General features: G+C 51.8%; 1 protein-coding gene across 4 annotated transcripts in view; it reads right to left on the minus strand.

The window, feature by feature from the left end:
- Nucleotides 1–2133: 2133 nt before the first annotated feature.
- LRRC20 (leucine rich repeat containing 20) overlaps nt 2134–21410 on the minus strand; it is a 95423-nt gene continuing 76146 nt past the window's right edge. For 2 of the 4 annotated variants that reach the window (XM_014583279.2, XM_006166259.2), the window contains one exon: nt 2134–3120. In XM_014583279.2, coding sequence (XP_014438765.1) covers nt 2966–3120 — 155 coding nt within the window. In that variant the 3' untranslated portion in view covers nt 2134–2965. The remainder of the gene's footprint in view (nt 3121–21410) is intronic. The other 2 variants (XM_006166258.3, XM_006166257.2) reach the window with 1 other exon arrangement.

Below are 21410 nucleotides of genomic sequence, written 5' to 3' on the forward strand. Positions count from 1 at the left end.
TGTGACAATGGACCCCGAGGAACACAGCAATGAGGGTGTGATTCCAGGCACTAGTCAGGGGGAGATCTAGACATGGCGGGTCGCTTCATTCCTTGCCTGGCTCCTCCTTGGGGCCGATGGTTACCTCTTCTGCAGCAGCTTACCTTCGGGTTGTGTTTGGCTGTGCCTGTGCCCCCGGAAATGTCCTGAGTAGCCCCCAAATCTAGCTTTCTCAACCTTGCGCTTCCAACAAGGGGGGCAGCCCCTCTGCTCGTGGAGGCTGGTTTGACGGCCAGGCTACAGGAGGTCTGTGCAGTGAGAATGAATCGAATGCCAAGCAGCAGATGAGCCAATGCGTTCTTTATTGCAGACAGAGCTACGGGCTCACTCGCACTGTGAGCTCTGATTTGGGGGTTTCACTGACTGCATGAGCTCTCTCTTAGAGAGGGAAACAACTTCCAGAAGCAACTCCTTCAAAGGGTCTGAGGTCAGGATCTAGGGAAGCAGGCAGCTTGGCATGCAGGGGTTAACCAGAAAGGCAAGGTCCGGGGAACCAGGACAACCCAACCTTCATCTCCTGGGGACTGCAGGACACCCCCTTTGCTGACAGGATCACACATTCCAGGAAGATCTAAGAGGCCCATGATCTCCGTGGTCTGGTTTAGGGAGGGGGCTGAGCACAGACTTGGAACCCTGGAGGTGGAGGGAGAGCTAAGAGAACTCTGAACTCCAAGACAGCTTCACGGTCACCCTAGGCCCTTGCTTCATAAACTATTAAGAGCATGTAGGAATCAATTGGTCAACTCTTTAAAATGCAGATTCTGAGTCAGCAGGCTGGGCTGGGGCCTGAGACTCTGAATTTCTAACAAGCCTAGCTGACCACGCTGCTGCCTATCCACAGACCACACCTCAAGGAGCAAGGCTGTGGCCTACAATGCCTTGGTGCAGACCAGAAAAGTGTGCCTCTTCTTCAAGAAAGAAAAACCCTTATCCAGGACACCAGGCGAGTGGAACCACCCCAGCCTGGACTTCAGTCCCCAGGTACTTCAACATCCACAGCTGAACTCAATAATCCTGGAGATCCTGTCTTGACCTTCCCACCCTGAAAACCCCTTTGCTAGAGTGTGGCCCACCAGGCCTTGGGATGTAAGCAGGGTGAACAAGGTCTCTCTTGGGTCACCGAGCACTCAGTGATGGGCCAACAATGGCTGATCTGTCAGCTCCCTGCCAAAAGACAAGTGGCCTGGGTCGGGAGAAGGGAGAAGGGAGCATTCTGAGATGGGCTTGTTGCTTTGGGTGGCGGACTGAGTTCTGAACAGCCCACTCCCTAGGAGAGGTAAAGTGGCCACTGTCCACAGGACTGGCTTTTCCCCGAGTCCTGGGGCCCGTGGTGCCTCTGAAGACCCAGACAAAAGCTCAGACCAGTGGGGCCTGGGCCAGCTCCAAGTCTGCTTGCCCCACAGAAGGGGAGAAGGAGGAAGGCAGATACCTGGGGGACCAGGAGGTGAGCAGTTCTCCAAACACTGGGTGTTACCAGAAAGCAAGGGCCCAGGCCTTCTGCCCTGGAGCTGTCCTGGTTCCAGCAGTGGAAGTCCCACAGCGTGGCATCACTCTCAATTCCAGGCCAACTAGGAGAGCTGTGAGTATTGCCTGGCCACACCTGAGGCCCCAGGATGAGGGCCCTGACCAGGTTATCAGGGCTTTGGATGGTGGCCTGGGTTCTGGCTGGCTACTGACCAGGTGGCCCACAGTGCCTTCCTCCACTAGGAACCCACGACAAGGCAGCCAGGCTGCTGCTAGACGGTGACCATGCTCAGGGTGGCTGTCTAACTCGGACCAGAGCCACAGGTACAAATGGCATATTTCTCTCTGGTCCACCTCTTCTATGGATAAGGTGGTGATGCCAGGCACACCTGGTCACACACCAGTGGGGGACGAAACACTCAGAACTTCCTGCCCCACTGGTGGTTTCTTCTTCTTCTTCTTTTTTTTTTTTTCTGCCATAGGGTGTGCCATAGGTGCACTCACCAAGGAGAGAGAGAGAGAAATAGAGAGAGAAAGTAAGAAATCACCCCTGGGGGGATGGCCATGTCCCAGTTCCTTCTCTTCCATTCTCCTGTAGGGATTTTGGGTGCACACACACACGCGCGCATATTCAGTCTGATTTTCAAACCACCAGGTCCGAGGTTTGAACCATAGCCGACCATGTGGGACTCCAATGCCTTGACCACCACACAACCTGCTGGCCTTGCCCCACTGGATTCTTAAACACAAGAAAGACCAAGCGGCCTTGATTTTTCTCCTGATGGTCCTGGGGCTCCTACATCAACGTTCTCACTCTGCTGCAGAGCAGGCTGTGCTCGCTCCGTGGCTTTTCCAGGTGTCCTCATTTGGTCCCCGCCATTCCAGAGACCACAGAGTTGAGGACAGGCACTGTGAAGAGCTTCCTCCAGGCTATTTCTCAGGAAGCAATAAATATGTGGAGGTTCTCTCCTATTCCCCTTAAGGCAACAACTGTTTCTCATCCCTAGAAACAAAGGCTCTAACCCAGGGGCCCAGACAATGCTCCATAAAGCTCACCTGTGGGCTCAGAGGGTGCCTAATGTTTCCAGAGTAATTTGGAAGTGTGTAATTCCTGTAAAACCTCTGTGGAGGCCCAAGGAAGCAAACGTTCCCTGCCATCACCCCTTTTTCCAAGTAACAAGGGTCAGAGAGGGCCAGGAGATGTGTCCAAGTTGCACAGCAGCTCTGAGTGCCCAGAGTCCAGGCTCCAGCCCCTGCCTCACTTCCTCCCTCAGGCATTCCAGAACCCACTACTGCTCTAAGCTATCTATCCTGGACCTCCTGCACCCCTCCCACTATGTGCTGTTCAGTCCACCCGCCCCAGCCCCCCATGCTTGGCCTCCATGGACCATGGTACTCCCTTCCCTCAAGGCGGCAGGCCAGTGGCCTCTGTCCCTTGCTGGGAGGGCATGAGGATGGTGGCCTAAGGTGGGGAGGCCCGTGCGCCCTCTGGAGACATAAGCATGTCAAACTTGATGAGTGGTGGGGCGATCACGCGCACCTCGGCGTTCAGCGGGTTGAAGCGGAGGTTGATCGTTCGCAAGGCTGGCATGGCAGCCAGCTTCTCCACGGGTACGTCTGTTGGGGAGAGAGGGAACAGATTAGCAAGGTTGGGGGTCAAGCAGGTGGAGATGAATGACGAGCAGGGACCTGGGTACGCGACAGTGAGGACCAGCTCTCCTCCACCACCCACTGCAGGTGGGCTCAGCTCTTGCGGCACCCCCTGTGTGAGGGGCCATCAGGGCCATCTGGGCTAGTACAGCCACCTGGACGAACGCATTTTCAAAATGAGGCCCAGGTTTCTCAGAGTTAAACACAGGATTGCGGTATAACTCAGCACTTTTACAACTAGACAGAACTGAAAGAATTGAGGAAAGGTACCTGGGTTGGTCCCAGGGCCTAGCCATTAAAGGAACCACATCCTACAGGGCTGACTGTGATATGAGTCCTGGCCCCAGCAGCCTAAAAAATGTACCAGGGCTTGGCCCAACACCCAGCGAAAAGCCAGAATCCATGTGCATCTGAGGTGGGGTTTCCCTGCCCCTTCAACTGGAAAAAGCCAATAGTGAGGTTCAAGTCCCAGACCTGGTGGCTTGAAAATCATACAAGACGTGTGTGCATGTATGTCCAAAATCCTGAGAGGACAATAGAGGAGAAGGGACTACAGCACAGCCATCCCCTCTGGAAGATGATTTCTGATTCTCTCTCTCTCTCTCTCTCTCTCTCTAGTGAGTGTACATACTCTATAACACGATTTAAAAATAGAAACAGAAAAGAAACACAAAATGTACTGGGCACGTGTGGCCCAAATCCCAAACAGGATGGAGAAATGGAGAAGGGACTACAGTGCGACCATACCCCATTGGGGGAATGCTTTCTCCCTCTCCTCCTCTCTGTCAATGTGCCTTCTAGCAATTAACAAAACAAAACAAAACAAAACAAAACAAAGCAAAGCAAAACAAAACAAAAAAAAGTACTCAGTACTTTTTTAGAGAGATTTTTGCTATAGGGAGCATGCACTCACTGAAATGACAAAAAGAGACAGAGAGACAGAAAATGAGAAATCACCCCCCCCTCCCCAGGGGGAATGGCCACTCCGCAATCCATTCTCCTCTCCGGATTTTGGGCCTGCACACACGTTTTCAGCATGAGTTTCAAGCCTCAGGGTCCAGGACTCAGTTAGCCGTGTGGCAGTTTAGTGATGCAACCATTATGCCATCTGCTGGTCCCTCAAACAAATGCTTTTACACGAGGGTTCCTACCAGCACAATAGTCAAAGAGCCCTCGATGGATGAACAAATAAACCAAAGGTGGCATTTACATCTAATGCAATATGGATATAATAGATCGTGTATGCATGTTATTCAGCCGTGAAAAAGCAATGCGATTCTGATACGTGCTGTAACATGGGTGGACCTTGAAAGCATTACCCTGATGACAGAAGGCAGGCACGAAAGCATAAATCCCCCGTGATTCTACTCACACGAGGTATCTGGAGCAGTCAGATTCAGAAAACCAGTACATAGGAAGGACGTTACCGGAGACAGAAGAGGGAACTAGGAGTGACTGCTTAACAGTTACAGAGTACCTGTAGCAGCTGGGGGACGGTAAAGTTTGGAAATGGAAAATGGTGATGGCGGCACAACATGTATGAACACGAATGCACGTGAGTGACCAAGTTACCAATGACCTCAATTCCCAAAAATAGATTATGTGATTCGCTTTATGTGAATTTTACCTCAATTACCAAAAAAAAGACAAGCAAATAAGGCAGCAGTTTTAACACTTTATAGTGCTTCACAACTAATCTTTAGGACTACTCGGCCTTTGGTTCAAGTCCCTGATCTACCACGTAACAGTGGCCTGAAGCGAACCCCTAAATCTCTTACCAGGACAGTAATATGTAAGTATAGCCATCACAGGGTCATTTCAGGATGAATGAGCTCATACATGCACTCCACCCAGTATTCAGTGACTGATAGATAATATTATTAAAGAAAATCAAGGCCCAGAGAAATGAAGTAACTTGTCTAAGGTCACAAGCTCATAGTTACATGAGCCCAGAGTTGAATCAAGTTCTCAAATAGGAATTCAAGGAGGGAGTGGCCACACATGGGGTCAGAAGTGGCCGTTGAGTCAGGCTTTGGAGAATGGACAGGATTTGAATGGTGGGGAGACTGGGTGGAGAGAAGTGAGGGCAAAGAGTAAGGCTGGACGCCAGAGAGAGAGAGGAGGGAGGGGCTGGAGTGTTCCTCTAAGACATCTGGAGGCCTTCAGGTCCAGATCGTGTGAGTATGTAGCAGAGTGTGGGACCTCAGCTCAAGGGGCCAGGTAATACAGTCTGGCCCCAGCAACAGTGAGAGACAACTTTGATTCACTTTTCTGTTCCCCACTGGGGACCACAGTGCGGGGAAGAGTCTCTGCAAAGGAGGATGAGTACTGTGGTTTAAAGAATGATTCCAGGGGGAACCAGCAGTTGGCGTAATGGCTATGTCGCTAGACTCCCACATAGTCGACTGCGGTTCACATCCCGGACCCGGTGGCTTCAAACTCACACCGGGTGTGTGTGCGTGCGTGCCCAAGATCCCGAGAGGAGAATGGAGGAGAAGGGATTGCGGCGTGACCATCCCCCCTGGGGGGTGATTTCTTGCTTTCTGTCTCTATGTCTCTCTCTGTCTGGTGAGCGCACGCACTCTATAGCGAAAACCTCTCAAAAAAAACCCCCCAAAAACCAAAACAACAAGAACAAAAAGCAAGGACCTCCAGTATAATATTGAAAAGCAGTAGGGAGAAGGGATATCCTTGCCTTCTTGCTGACTGTAGTGGGAAAGCTTCCAGTTTTTTACCATTAAGTATGATGTTGGCGGTGAATGTTTTGTAGATGATCTTTATCAAGTGGTGGATGCTCCCTTATGTTTCTAGTTTGTTGAGAGTGTCAGTTTCGGAAGTTTATGTCATCATGTCTTCAAGCTCATATATTCTTTCTTCTGCTATGTCTAGTCTACAAATGAGCCGATCAAAGGCATTCTCTCTGTCTGTCTGGCGAGTGCACACACCCTATAGCGAAAATCTCTCTCAAAAAAAAAGAATGATTCCAGACCACCCAGATAAAAATACCAGCTCTGCCATTTCCCAGCTGTCTCTCTACAGGGAGCACGTGCACCCTACGTCAAGTTGAGTCAGTTACTCAAGTTTTCTTTGGCTTAGTTTCCTTGTCTGTGAAATGGGCATTATAACGGCGCTCACTCAATGGGGCTGTTATAAGAATTAGAGGCTGGGGATTTGAACCATGGTCACTCTGTGGGGTCTGTCTTCTCCCTAGCAGCATACTCCTGCTGTGCCACAGAGCTGGCCCACAGCCCTGACTTTTTTTGTTTTTGTTTTTGTAGGTTTTTGCCATCGGGTGCGTGTGCTTGCTGTAGAGAGACAGAGAGATGCAGAGAGAGGGAAAGGGAGAAATCACCCCACAGGGGACTGGCCATGCCACAATCCCTTTCTTTCCATTCTCCTCTTGAGATTTTGGGCATACATGCACATACGCCCAGCGTGATTTTCAAGACACCAGGTCCAGGACTCAAACCATGGTTGGCCATGTGGAAGAGAGCCCCTCATCTTGTGTTTGCCTGTTGTTTCCTCATGATCAGATTGGGACAGCTGCACAGAAGTGTCTTTTTCCAGGTATCATCGCATTAGAAGCACACAAAGTCCATCTTTAAGGTTAATTTTGATCACTTGAGCAACGTCTGACTCAGTTTCTCCACTGTAAAATGACTGGCTTTTTTTCCTTCCCTTCAACTAACAGGAAGTCTATGGGGACACATGCGAAGAGTGTGAAAACACCCTACTCCTCACATCACCCCGAGATTTAGCATGCAATGGTGATTCTTGCCTGACCTAGCTTCATACTAGTTGCGAAACGATTCTCCAATGCCAATGACCCTCAGTGTTCTACTATAAGCAAGAGCCTCCCCCTTCCATTTATCTATATTCACCATTGATATGGACGCATGTTTCTAGTGAGTACAGTTCATCGTTCTATTATCTTAGTGCTCAAATTGTCCCGAATGTGGCCAGTGCGAGCCCCTCGGATCTGGCCCGTGTGTCATGTAACATGCCTCCAGCAGCTTTTGGATGCACTTCCTTACCATCTAGTGCCACTCATCCTGAGCCTTCTCTGCTCCAGCCCTGGGATCAGCTGTTTCTCCAAGAAGCCTGCTTCCTTTCCCTGGGGACAAGTATTGGCGGTCAAGGGCACCAGCACTACCGACTGAGCCTTGTTTACAACCCATGCGTGAGGCTGTGTGTCGATCCATCTGCATTTGCTACCTCGAACACTATGTGGTGTACCCGCACACCCTGCCAGGACACCCAGGTGGCCTCCGTCTGTCCTTAAAGATGTGATGCACGTCCCCATGCGTGCGCACTCTCATTGCCCCACCAAAGGATATGCGTATATGCTTCAGTCTGCCCTCCTGGAGACCTGCCAAGCCTGCTGGGAAAGCTAGTCACCTTGCCACACCCCCCACCCCAGGCCCCTGATGCTCAGTGAGGTTTCTGCAGTCTCTTCCCTTTCCTGCCTTAAGATCTGTCAGGAAGGTGAGCAACGGCTGGGGCTTCATAATCCAGGATGGTTCCTCTCTACCCTCTGGGCAGGGCCCATGCAATGGAATCCCCTGAAGACAGACACTCTCCTCCCTTCAGGTCTTGGTAAATGGGATGTAGGTATTGCCCAGTTCCCCTCAGAAGAAGGGGAAGGAGGAGCCACGTCCCATCTGTAAAACGTCCACCTTGCACAGAGGAGTCGAGAAATCAACGAGATGCCTACATGCCATCTGCCAGGTTGCCTGCTCCAGCAACACGCATTTGGCCAGTGTAGACCCCTTGTTCCCTGCCACTAGCCCGGGGCCTGCATTGGCCCAGGTTCCTGAGGACAAGCATATAGGGTGCCAGTAGCGTCCACTCTGGCTTCATGGCTGAGATGACCTAGCCATCAGATCCTGTGGGAGGAAACAGGTGTCAAGCCTCAACGTTCTCCTGAAGGCACTGCAGCTCCCTAAGCCCCTCACCGCCACTCACAGAGGGTCAACAGCTCCAAACTGGACCTCTGCTGAGAGCTGAGAACGAACCAGGAAGTTCCTCAAGGCACTCATTGTGACGGGCTGCTGTCCAGAGGCTGTACGGAACATGGCAGAAAGACCATCAGGGCTGGGGCCAGCAGGTAGAGTGGTGGTTAAGGGTGCTGGACTCCCACATGGCTGATCGCAGTTCAGGACCCATACCTGGTGGCTTGCTTTCTCATTTTCCCTCTCTCTCCCTCTCACTGTGTCTGTCTCTGATCAAATTAAGATAAATTTCAATAAAATAATTCTTTAAAAAGAGAAAGACCATCAGGGCTGGGAGGGCTCTCAAAGTTGAGGAAATTAAGGCACAGAGGGAGAAAGTGACTTGGCCCTGGTCACACAGCCACTGGGAGGCAGGGCTGATGTTGAGATGAGAAAGACTCACTTGACCAGAGGGATGCAGGAGTCCCCAAGCCCTGTGAAAGGGCAGCAAGTCTCCTCACAGGGGTTGTCTGCCCTTGGGGGATCTGGTTTCTCGGCTCCCAAAGGGCAGGGCTCTACGCATTAGGCCAGGCGCCCAGCCCACAGCCTTGAATACTGAGGGACTCAGGAAACTCAAGCCCAGAGCTAGGGCCTAGCAAGAAGCCTGGCCACAGGGCAGCCGGTGGTGCTGGTCACCTCCTGTCCAGCAAAAAGGAACTGCATGGCAGGTGAGAAGACCACTGTGAGCTGGGAGGAAGTGTCTGGGGGCACAGGGTCAGCTAGGACAGAAAGAAGGAAAAGCAGCAGAAACAAGCTGTTTCCAGAAAGCAGGTTCTAAACCGGAAAGCACGACCCACCCGCCTCCTTGCGCCATCGCTCACTTAGGTGCAGATGTCACATCTGGCACGGCTGTCAGCAGCCACTCGCCCCTGCCCGGGCCTGTGGAGGATGAGGAAGGGTGCCTAGGGTAGTTCTTGGCTCTCTTCTGAGCTGGGCCCCCATTTCCCCACCAACAATGGCTGGGAAGGAAAAGACAAATTTCTTGGAATCTGTGTTCACCGTGAGAGCAGCAGCTTTGTAATGGCTGACAGCAGAGGCAGTAGTGTGGACAGGGGTGCATGGCATGCCCTCTGACCCCAGCCAGCCACATTGGACTACCTCCAGGCATATGGCTTTTAGAAGGTGAAATCATTTCCTGGGCATTGACTTCTGTGGAACACAGAATGACATCGAGGCTTGGGGAGGTTTAATACTGTGTCGAAGCAGGCCAGCAGATGAGGCCACATCTGGAAACTGAAAATGGAGGCTGGATGCTTCCTCAGAGGCTCCTTTTGCAGGTAAGGAAACTGAGTCTCAGACTCATGGTGCCTGTGGTCTTTAAGCCAGTAAGTGGTGGAGGCAGGGCAGTCCCAGATCCCAAAGCCCACGTACTTTATTCCACAACACAGAGGGCAAGGCCAAGGCCAGCACTCGGCCTCCTTGCCCTGGTCCCTCAGCCCCAAGAGGTTAATCATGACAGGCAAGTTTCACCAAGCATTTCAGTAAGCCTGGACCCTGGGCTAAGGGGCCAGAGATGGGGACTCATAGCTAATTCACTCCACCTCCTTATCTGCCCGTGGGGACTAGTGGCACTGCCTCAGTTTCTCCAGAGGGGTAACACTGGGGGCTTGCTAAGGACCCTTCCCACTCTAGACTCCACAACTTCTTCATCCTTAAGCCAAAGAGGTGAGTGGCATGCACAGTAGCTGTGCTCCTGAGAACAGGAAGGAGTCTCCCTCGTCACACCACTGTCATAGGTTTGCCGGACACAGCACGAAGACCAGTAGCAGCCCAGTCTAGGAGCTATGGCTGCAGGCTTCAGGTCTAAGGAGAGTGGCGCTGCCAGGTCTCGGCCTAAGTCTTCCATGTCTAACGCCAAGCTGGCCTCTCCAAACTGTCCTGCTAAAGAACAGCAGCAGCCTACCCAAGCGGGGAGCACGGATCAGGCTTATCACTTTCTTCTGATTTAACTGTCCAAGTCGTTTGAGTAGGAACAACGGGGCCATCAGACCATGACGGAATTGTCAGAATCAGGAAACCAGAGCAGTCGAGCTAACAAGTGACAAGCCCAACAGGCTGGCTGGGGTTGCTAGATAAAGCTTAAAAAAGCTCATTTATGCTCACAGTATTCCAGCAAGAAGGGAGAAGGCTGGAGGGTGGCGTGGAGGATGTGAATGGTCTACATCGTGTGGCTGGGGGACCCAAGGCTGCTGGAGATGAAATAAGCTTCCCCAGGCCACACAGCACGTTGACCACGCTGTGGCAACAGAAGCAGGTCTTTGGACTTTGGTGTACCTGGAGAGGACAGGAGGTGTTCTGGCTTTCCCTTCAATGCTGTGGGCCACACCTGCACCACTATTCACACTACCCTGCCATTCCTGAAATCTCAGCTCAAAGGCCACTTCCTCTGTCACTTCCTGGGGTCTCCTCCAAACTCTCATACTACTTTCTTTGTTTTTTTAATTTTTAAACTTTTAGATTTTTGCCATAGGGTGTGTGCGCTTGCCAGAGAGATAGAAACACAGAGAGAGGAAAAATGGGAACTCACCTCCTGGGGGGATGGCCATACTGCAATCCCTTCTCCATTCTCCTCTTAGGACTTTGGGCATGCACACACGCACCCAGCGTGTTCTTTAAGCCACAGTCTTGGACTCCAACAGTGGAGCTGGCCATGTGGGATCCAGTGCCTTAACAGCCATGCCACTGCTGGAGCCTTGTATCGCTTCCTTTATTCCATGGTACCATGCGTGCCATGCATCATGCTCTGCCCTGTGGGCATGTATGTCCACTCCTGTAGACACAGTACTGAGCACAGCCCCATGCATGCTCAGTAACTGTCAGATGAATGAGCTAGACCATAAGTTCTTCAGGCTCGAGACTGCTCTGGGCTGGGCACACAGTAGACTTCCCATCCAAGCTGCTTAATCAACTCTGGGTCAACAGCTACATTCAAGAGTTGCAACCACTTCCAACCTGGCCGCTTCTGTGCATATCTGCCAGTCAGGGCCAGGATTCTGTGGAGCAAGGTTGTGAAAAGACACTGGCCCTTTAGGACTATAATCCAATTTAAGAAATAAGAAAATATTGATGAGCAAAAATAAAATCACTATGTTAGATTGGCTGTAGCCTAAGAGGGAGTTGGTTCCCACTTGGCCAATTGCAGTTAGAATTTCAGCCCTGGTGGCTTGAAAAATACGCTAGGCCTATGTGCATCTTTGCTCTAAATCCTCATGGAATACGGAAATGGAGGAGGGATCGTGGCATGGCCACATCCCATTAAGAGGGGCTGCTCCTTCCCACCCACCCTCTGACTAGCGGATATTGCCTTCTGGCAATTAAGGAAAACAAACAAAGGGACCAGCAGTTGGCATAATGGCTGTGTCGCTGGACTCCCATGTAGTAGACCATGGTTCGAGTCCCAGACCCAGTGACTTAAACTCATGCCAGGCGTGTGTGCATGCCCAAGATCCCGAGAGGAGAATGGAGAAGGGATTGTGGCATGGCCATCCCCCCGGGGTGTGTGTGTGTGCTTTCTTACTTTCTGCCTTTCTGTCTCTGTCTGACGAGTGCACGCACCCTATAGCAAAAACCTCTCAAAAAAAATAATAAAAGGAAAAGAAAACAAACAAAATAAAATCACCATCTCCCATTACCTAGAATCAATCACTGTTAATCGGTTGACACAGGCTTTCCCAATTTTTAAAAAAAATGACCAGCAGCTGCATATGCTTGCCAGAGAGAGAGAGAGAGAGAGAGAGAGCACCCTCCAACGGGATGTGGTTTTGCTGCAATCCTTTTTCCTCCATTTCTTCATCCAATCAGGATTTAGGGCATACATGCACCAGGGCCTGCCTGCTTTTCACACTAGAGGCAGCCATATGGGATCTGACTCTCTTAAGCACTGTGCTATGGGGCCAGTCCGTGGCTCTCCCAACTTCTTACTTATATTTAATGAACACAAACACACACATACACTCATATACATATATTTCCAAAGTGGCCTCCTAAATACCATGCGGTAACATGCTTTCTTAGAGCTGTCGTGAATATCTTTTCAAGTTATTCATTGGTGACATTCTGATGACTACATTGTAATCCAGAGTGTGGGATATGCCCCTTTGGCTCCTGTGTCTGCTGTTGGACATCCAGGCTATTTCCAACTATTCCCTATTCCAGGTTGAGAGGTTATGCCTCTACAGGGCCCCTCGGTGGTGACTAACACCAAAGGCTCTGCAGGCCACGGCATGGAAGGACCCCAACCAGGGCGAAACAGCAGGCCTGTCTAACCTCCTCCCATGGCAGGCAGCATCCTGGACTGCTGCTGGTGTCCGGAGGAAGCTTAGAGTAACCAACGACAGCAGAATCGGGGTGGGCAGTATTTACAGAAATTGCTTCCCCAGGGCAGCTTGACCTCATCTCACTAATCACTGGCACTTCTGACTGGTAATCTCGCTTTACTCCCGCAGGAGGCCAGCCGAGAGGCCAGATGATAATGATTGCTTGCTTTGGAGCACTGTTCTTCCCCCGTGTGGGGCCTGTGAGCCAAAAGGATCCGAGAGGATCCATCTGGGCCCAGAGAGGAGCACATGGCGCAGGAGTTCCTAGCACAGAGGTATCTCAGAGACCAGAAACCTGGGAAGCCAGTTTTGCTTGAGAATTGCCCATACCTCAGCCTCAAGGCAGCCCTTGGCTTCTGGAGACCCAAACCACTAAGAACAAGAATGCCCAGCTGGGCTGCACTGGGCTCCATGCCTCCGCTAACAATGCCATCAGACACAAGCAGACAAACTACGGCAACCTGGTGGACAGGGAAGTGTCCCTACGACAAGGCTCCCAAGCCACTGTCACACACATTCCTCAGACCACACTCATGCTCACGGGAAGCCAGGCGGGGAGTGGGGGAGGGGAGGGTGACTGAGCCCTCTACCCCAACCCCATGGGGCCCTAAGCTGAGCATCCTGGTTGGGGGCTGGTAGGAAACAAGCAGAAGAGGAGCACACAGCACACCACAGACAATCCCGCCAGAGAGTCCCAGCCTCGGGGAAGGCTGAGTAAGGCAGAGCTCAGAGTCCACTTCTGAAGAAGGGCCTTTGGGAGAATAGACAGGGTCAGAGACCCAGGCGCTAATTTTCAGCTCTGCCATTTACAGCTGTGTAACCCTAGACAAAACACTTCACCTCTTTGAACCTCACCTGCTCCTTTTTAGGACAGACTTTCGGCCTCAAGGTCTGTGGGGTGGGACCAGAGGAGACATCAAGGGGACCATAGGTGTTCTCCAGGTAGGACAGGGTTACTGAGATGCAGAGAATGTGTCAGGCACCGTGTCAGGAGGATAGGAAGCAAAGTATGGTTAAGAACAGGCTAAGGAGGGACCAGCAGTTAGCATAATGGCTATGTCACTGGACTCCCATGTAGTCGACTGTAGTTCAAGTTCTGGACCTGGTGGCTTAAAACTCATGCCGGGAGCGTGTGCATGCGTGCCCAAGATCCCGAGAGGAGAATGGAGGAGAAGGGATTGTGGCATGGCCATCTCCCCTGGGAGGTGATTTCTCGCTTTCTGTCTCTCTGTTGCTCTCTGTCTGGCGAGTGCATGCACCCTATAGCAAAATAATAAAAATTTAAATATTAAAAAAAAAAAAGAATAGGCTAAGGAGCCCACAGACACGTCTTTCCCCCTTAAGTGTCAGCAGCAAGGAAAGGAAAGCAGGACAAAGCCTGGCTTCCATTCCTCCTGCTCCCCGAAGCTGGCTGGCACAGGTGGGCTACCGGGCATCGAGCAGGGCCCTCTCCCACAGCCTTGCCTTCTGAAGACCCCTGCCCCATGGCACCCAGATCCGGCAGGCAACCAAAGCTGGAGAGTAACAGCTCCCTTCAGAAATAACACCGTCTTCTTACTGTCCACTCCGGTGACGGCCAAGGAAGTATCTCAAATTGCCTGGCCCCTGCCTGGCATTTACCTTCCCATCCTCTGTGCCCCCTCCTCCCGCTTCAGGCCTGCTCTCCCCCTCCTGCACCCCAGCCACTGAAAGGCCTGCACCCCTCCCCAGGCTGCTCTGTGCCACAGCAAAGAATGACAATTCCACTATCACCTCCCAGGCGCCTGCCATTCCCTCCCCAGCAGCTGGCGGTAAAGGTCTAACACTCTCCGGAGGACTGCAACTGCTTAATCTGCTGTGTGTGCCAAGTGCTCGGGCCTGTGGGGTGGCGGGCTGGCAGGATGGAGAGGTAACTGACTCCCTAAAGGTTCTCCCTGGGGTGACAGCTGCTTTGTTAAGTTCTTTCTATGCTCGGAAATTAACGTGCTGAGTCCGACGACACACATCTTTCTGTTCAGGTTTAACATCACTGTCAGAGAAGAGAGACCTCCCTTACATTTAAAAACATAAGAAAAGCTCCCCAGATAACCACGAGGTTGGGAAGAATGAGACAGGGAAACTGGAAATAAAATGAGCTGAAGGCAAGGTGTGAGGGGGGTGTGCCGCAGGCTGAGGGGGAGTGGTGAGGACAGCAGTGATGCCGAGAAGCAGCTGGAGGGCTCTGGGGAAGGATGTGGGGAGCACCCGAGCTAATGTGCCAGCTAGCGCTCAGTCATGCACTCCCTGGCTGTGGAAAAACAAACAAAAAAACTTCTGAATCTTAGCATTGGCCATTTTTTTTTTTTAATTTTTGGAGTGCAAATACTCTCGTCATGGCCGACTTCAAACTCCCCCCAGAGGTCATCGAACTTGAGTGAGCCACGTCCAGCCACAGCTGGCTGAGCCTGTTATGAAGACCAGCCAGGCTTCCAAGCAAAAGGTGCCGAAGCTTGGGCCAGCTCCTCTCCTGACACCGGGACTCTGGGACTGACCTACTGTTTGCTCTCTACATTCTCAGCCGCCTAGGCTTACTGGTCGAGTTGCTTCTGAAAATGCCAGGCGAGCAGGCACCCACAGGAAATCATACTAGCTGCCTCCTGGAGTTGCCAGGGATTAGACAAGAGCAGCTGTGGGAAGTGCCCGGAGCAGCTGGCATGGACTGCATGGGCACTGCGCATCGGTCAGTGCAACCCCGAGGGCAGGAGTCCCTGGGAGCAAGGAGACAGCTTTGTTGATCTTTGTTTTCCAACTCAGTGCCTCCCACAGATGAAGCACTCCTGGAAAAAACAACAACTGGTGAATAAATAAACATTTTCTGGGACCGGCAGGTGGCATTAAGGGTGCTGGACTCCCACATGGCCACCCACGGTTTAAGTCCTGGCTTGCTTTCTCATTTTCTCTCTCACTCTGTCTCTCTCTGGTCAAATTAAAATAAACAAACAAACAAATGTTAAATAATTCTTTAAAAAAAAAAAAACATTTCTCAAATGACTGAATCCACATCCACACCCCCACCAGCCTCTTCTCCCCTGAATAAGGCATCCTTGCAGGCAATGATAATCCAGACAACGAACTGCTTTCCAGCACTCTGGACAGAGACAGGGATAGGAAGCCCTGGAGACTGGTGGGTGGACTGGTGGGTGGACTGGCGTGTGCGCGTGTCTGTTTGTGTTTTAAACGAGTGTCAAAGCTTGTGCTTTAAACAAATATCAAAGAGCTCTTCTTGCCATTGGCTTGTGTGCCACCAGCAGAGTGCCAACAGTGTCCTGGAGAACCGGAGGTTCTAGTTTCCACAGGCTTCAACCACAAAGTAGCTGGCACAGAGCTTACCATTTGGGCAGAGGCCAAGTGTGTGCAAGGCCATTCGTCCAGAGACCCGGCTTGCTGGATTCCTGTGGGTCGACACTGTGAGCAGGAGCTGAGAACAGGAGCTTCCCTTGCCCGTGTTTGGTGCCTGTTGACTTTACACTAATTGCCGTGGAGGCCTGTTTGTTCAGTCCCTTACTGCTCCCCGCGCTCCCTGCGCTGTTAGTCTAATGTTTGCTTCTCCAAGTGCTTGCTAACACACATGCCTACACCTACTGCTCAGTGCCTGTGGGTGTGAGTCTGTTGTGCACACAGGTGACCATCACCTTGGAAGGTAAGTCACCCTGCCCTGGGCCCTGTGATGCTCAGCACACAGAGGTCAGAACAAGGCTCAGGCTCTGGGAAGCTGTGCTCAGGGGGAACCCAAGCCTCAGGCTTAGGGAGGGGTTGATTCTGTGTGTTCCTAGATGTGCTGTAGCCCCAGGTCCAGGAGCAGCAGAGAAAGTCAGGGACCTTGACTTGTCTTCTGTGAGTGCCAGCTTGGAGTGAGGTGATCCTTGCCAGGCCTGAAGGCTGCACACCGTGATAAATCCCTCTTCTCAGACACTAAGTGGCCATCTCCAATCCCTTCTATCGGTGCAACTGAGGTGAGGAGTGGGGAAGGGAGGGGGAAGGACCCCACTGCCCAGTGCAAACTGTCAGTCCCTTGCAGCTGATCTGCCATTCCGTCCTGCCCAGTTGGCTCTGATCTTTCACGCTACGCCAAAGTCACTGTGTGACCTCTTACTGAGGGCTTGCCCATTCTAACGGCCTTTGGTTATATTTTACAGGCGCTCATCTGAGCAACCCTTCGTATTCTCCTTGGAGTACAGCCACCACCACCATGTACAGAGAGGTCACCACATGTCAGCCCGGTCCCAGTGCTCCGCATACACTGGCTCCTTTAGCCCATTATTCTCCTCACGTCCCAGAGAAGGAAACTAAGACACCAAGAAATCGAAAACTTGCTGAAAAGCTAAGCCCACAGTTTTCAATCCTTTGCAGTTAGGGCCACTCAGTGCTCTGGGGGGGATGAGGGCATGGGGTCTGCCTCAGTGTCCCAGGGTGCCTGAGAGGACTCCACGTTCTGCTGGGGACCGCCACTCAGAATTCTCTGGGAAGACAACTGCAGCAAGCTTTTGTTGGCCAGCTAACGCTACCCTGGACCCTGGGACCTGGTGGTTGGCTTCCATCCAACACCTGAACACATGACCCACTTCCTCTGTGCTGGGTAAATGCTGGGGGTGCTGGCCCAGCAGGTTGAAGGGCAGGGCGTGAAGGCAAGAGTGAGCAGTGGCTTGTGGCCAGGCTTCCAGCAGCATCATCAGCAGATGGTGGGAGGGGATTCAGTGAGCCCCGACTCCAGCTGCAGGTCCTGAGGATGGAAGTGCACTCCCCACTCTGCAGATGGGGAAATGGAGGCCGGCAGAGATGAAGGCACTGCTCATGCTATGAAAGGCCGGGGGCTTCCCACCTGTGCCTTCTGTGCTCCGGATCCCTGAGAAGGGAAAGACTGGCAGGAGCAGAAGGTGGAAAGTGGCCAAGTGCTCTTTATCCCCAGAGGGCCACAGAGCAATAGAGAGGAGTGTGTGCCCTGAAGCCAGCTTTTGTTATCGCGTTCTGTGCCACCCAGAGAGAAGACAGGCAGGCAGGCCCAGGAGAAATGCTGAGAAGCCTTCGCCCGTGGTTCGAGCTCCTCTGTGGGCCCAGAGGGAGTGTGAAGGCAGTGGGCACTGACAGATCAAGGCACTCACCCCAGCAAGCTGGGACTGATGCCTCCCGCTGCACTGCTGTCTGGCCTGGCAGAAGGCAGGGCTTCAGGCTAACAAGCTCTTGTTTTGGCCAAGAATTCCTCTTCCCTGCTGCCCTCTTCCTACTGAGGGTTGCTGGGTCTGCAGGGTGAGCAGCAAACGGGATCTCTCAGTGCCTCAAGGGCTTGGTAGTTTCCCCTCTCATGTGAGATCTCCCTAGGAGAGGATCTCTCCCACAAGGCTTGCATCTCTGACGATCCAGAACCAGGCCTGGCTAAACCCCAAGCAGTCCAAGGTAGAAAATGGTGCAGCTTAGGGCCCTGTGGCCTAGTGGTTAAGGTAGCTGGATCCCACACAGCTGACCTCATAGTTCAAATCCCACACCTGGTGACTTGAAAAGCACACTGGGCACGTGTGTGTATGTGTGTGTGTGTGTGCACGCACCCAAAATCCTGAAAGGAGGGAGTGATGGAGAAGGGATTGTGGTGTGACCATGCCCCACTGGGGTGCTTTTTCTCACTCTCACTCTCCCTCTCTCTGTGTTTCTCTCTGGCAAGTGCACACACCCTCTGGCAAATTAAAAACAAATAAATAAAAGATGTGACCAGTCAGGTTGCACCTGGGCCTTTTTCAGCTCAGAGCAGAGCCTGCTGTCAGCAGCGGCTGGTGCTGCAGGACACAAAGGGCGCCATTTGCTAATCACACTCGGATCTTCCTCTGGGGAGCGAAAAGAGGGCCAGAGCCCAGCTTCTCTGCTTCCATCTGTCTTAAGAGCTGCACAGCAGGCGGAAGCCACATTGCTAACAGCCCCCCACCCCCCGTAAAGTACCAGCTACCAATGCCTGGCAGTGTGGCCCTTCCCCAGGTTGGGAACGTGGTTCTCCTGTGCCTGTAAGACTGCCAGGACTGAGAGAGGCTAGGGTGCAACCCACCAACTCAACTTCGCAGCAGTTGTTGGGTGCCCACCAATTAGGTGGCACCTCTCACCTGCTTCTCCCTGCGGCCACAGAAATTCTGGTTCAAGAGTTCAAGCGAGGCCCCAGGAATCCACTTTTTTTTTTTTTTTTTGAAGGTTTTTGACACAGGGCACACGTGCTCACCAGAGAGAGAGAGACAGAAAGAAGGAAAGTGAAAAATCACACACACACACACCCGTCCCCAGGGTGGATGGCCACCTCAGTTTCTGACTGAGAAGTCTGGGTGGGGCCTGAGAGAGTGCCTTTCTAACCAGTTCTCAGCTGCTGCTGCTGCTGCTGCTGCTGGGCCTGGAACCCTGCTTTGAGAAACAGTGGCCTGGATAGTGAGACATGAAACAGTACAAGGACAGAATTAAGCAAACGCAGCCCAAAGCAGCCCTGTGTAATACAAGGGGTCTTCCAAAAAGTATCTGGAAAATGCGTACTGGGAAAAAAATGAGACATAGATTTCGAATATTTTGGTACCAAGATAAACTCATACTTCAACTTTTTTTTTTTTAAAGAGAGATTTTTGCTATGGGGCATGAGCACTTGTCAACAAGTAAGAAATCACCCCTTGGGAGATGGCCACATCATAATCCCTTCTCCTCCATTCCCCTCTCAGGATTTTGGGCAGGCACACACATGCACCTGGCATGAGATTTAAGCGATCAGGCCCAGGACTCAAACCACAGTTGACTACATGGGAGTCCAGCAATGTAACGATTATACCATCTGCTGGTCCCTTCATTAACTTTTTTAAATAAAGAATTATTTTATTTAACTTTATTAATTTATTTATTTTAACTTGACCAGAGAGGGACAGAGCGAGAGAGCAAGAGAGAGGGGGAGGAGAGTGAAAAAGCAAGCCACCAGGTCCGGGACTCAAACGATGGTTAGCCATGTGGGAGTCCAGCGCCCTTAACCACCAGGCCACCTGCCAGTCCCTGCTCCATGAACTTTTTGAAGTTGCCTCCTACAGATACTTTTTAAAAGCACTGTGCCTCTAGTTCTCGAATTCTTAACAAGGACTTCTTTCCAAGCTCTCTTGTTCTCTGGAACAATGGGTGTGCAAGGGAAAGGAACAGTGAATTTAAGGTTATAAAAAGTTAAATTTTAGCTCAACTGAAACTGTCTCCTGCTTAGCAGAATGAAGCCTCCTAACTACATGCTTTTCTCTTCCCCTGACATGTTCCAGGACTGAACTGCTATGAGCACTAAGCACCTGTGAGCCAGGGGCAAGGGCCTCATGCAGCTCCTAAAGTTCCACTTTCAAGTCATGGATAGCAGCCACTGGAGAGAAAAGCTGACAACTCATCTTCCGTAGATGGGTGACCCACCATGTCCCCATGTCACTGAATGGTGACAGACCAAATGCTTTCACTTCCTTGGAAATCTCCTTTGGAAGCCCCATGCCACAAGGACACAGGGGCAGCCACTCTTAGCCTGCCACAGCACGTCTGCCCTTCCCTATAGCTGTGCCCACGTTTTTCCCAGTAGTTTCTATCTGTTCACTCCAACACCATACTACTACTACTGAGAGAGAGAGAGAGAGAGAGATTTTTGCTATAGGGTGCACGCACTCACCAGAAAGACAGAGAGAGACAGAGAAACAGAAAGCGAGAAATCACCCCCCAGGGGGGATGGCAACATCGCAGTCCCTTCTCCTCCATTCTCTTCTCGGGATCTTGGGCACGCATGCACATGTGCCCGGCGTGAGTTTAAGCCGCCAGGTTGGGGACTCAAACCACAGCCGACTACATGGGAGTCCCGCAGCATAGCCATGACACCAACTGCTGGTCCCCATAAATACTTAAACTTCTACAAGACACTTTCTCATTTAGAAACTACCAGACCATCCCATATCCCACAAAGTTGTCAGTGACCGTTGTCTGAACAAACGTTCTAAGTATTCGGAAGGGAGGCATCTGCTGTGTGTGTCTGCCAGGGTGGGGCAGCTGGTGGTGGGAAGTGGCTCTGGACCTTCACACTCGGGCCTCAGGCAGAGCAAACAGTAAGACTTGTGGAAGGATGTCCAGACTGGGGGCCCAGGCTGTACAAGGTGCTGAGGGGTGGAGGGTGAGAGGAGGGAAGACTGAGCTGGGGAGGCCACGGGGCTAGGCTGAGAATAGACCCTCAGATCTCTGCAGGACAACTCATGGCAGTGGCTTTTGCTCTTTATTCACCACGACTCACAATTTTTCATCATTATATATACCTGAGTGTGCACAGTCAAACTGAAATGAAAAGTCACAAAATAGTAATTACCATGTGATGTGGGATGTATTCCGAATTTCCTATTCTAGTCTATTAAAAAGTTGCTGGTCTCCACCTGCTAATTTGACTTCACAATTCACCTCACAGTTCATAACTTGTAACTTGAAATTTGAAACAATCTGCTCTTTATGTCTAGAGGAGCTTCTAGGCTCTGGAAATCCTGTGCTACACAGGCTCCAACTAGCCAAGCACCTGCTACCTACCAGACACCATGCCAGGTGCCGTGGGGTCGGGGCAGGTGACTGCAGAGAGGAAAGGAGCTGGAGACCACCTCGAGGACAGAGACGGGTCACACGCAGACCAGAGGGCTGTCTGTGCCAGATGGCAGCTAGGGTAGTCGTGTGCTATACAGGTATGTACCCGAGGGCATCCAGTCGCCTCCAGGGGTTGGCGTCAGGAAGCAGACAGAAGTGACCCTGTCCCCTCCTGCTTAGCAGAATGAAGCCTCCTAACTACATGCTTTTCTCTTCCCCTGACATGTTCCAGGACTGAACTGCTATGAGCACTAAGCACCTGTGAGCCAGGGGCAAGGGCCTCATGCAGCTCCTAAAGTTCCACTTTCAAGTCATGGATAGCAGCCACTGGAGAGAAAAGCTGCCAACT

Source organism: Tupaia chinensis, unplaced genomic scaffold (assembly GCF_000334495.1).
Source record: "Tupaia chinensis unplaced genomic scaffold, TupChi_1.0 Scaffold144215_1, whole genome shotgun sequence".
Lineage (NCBI taxonomy): Eukaryota > Metazoa > Chordata > Mammalia > Scandentia > Tupaiidae > Tupaia > Tupaia belangeri.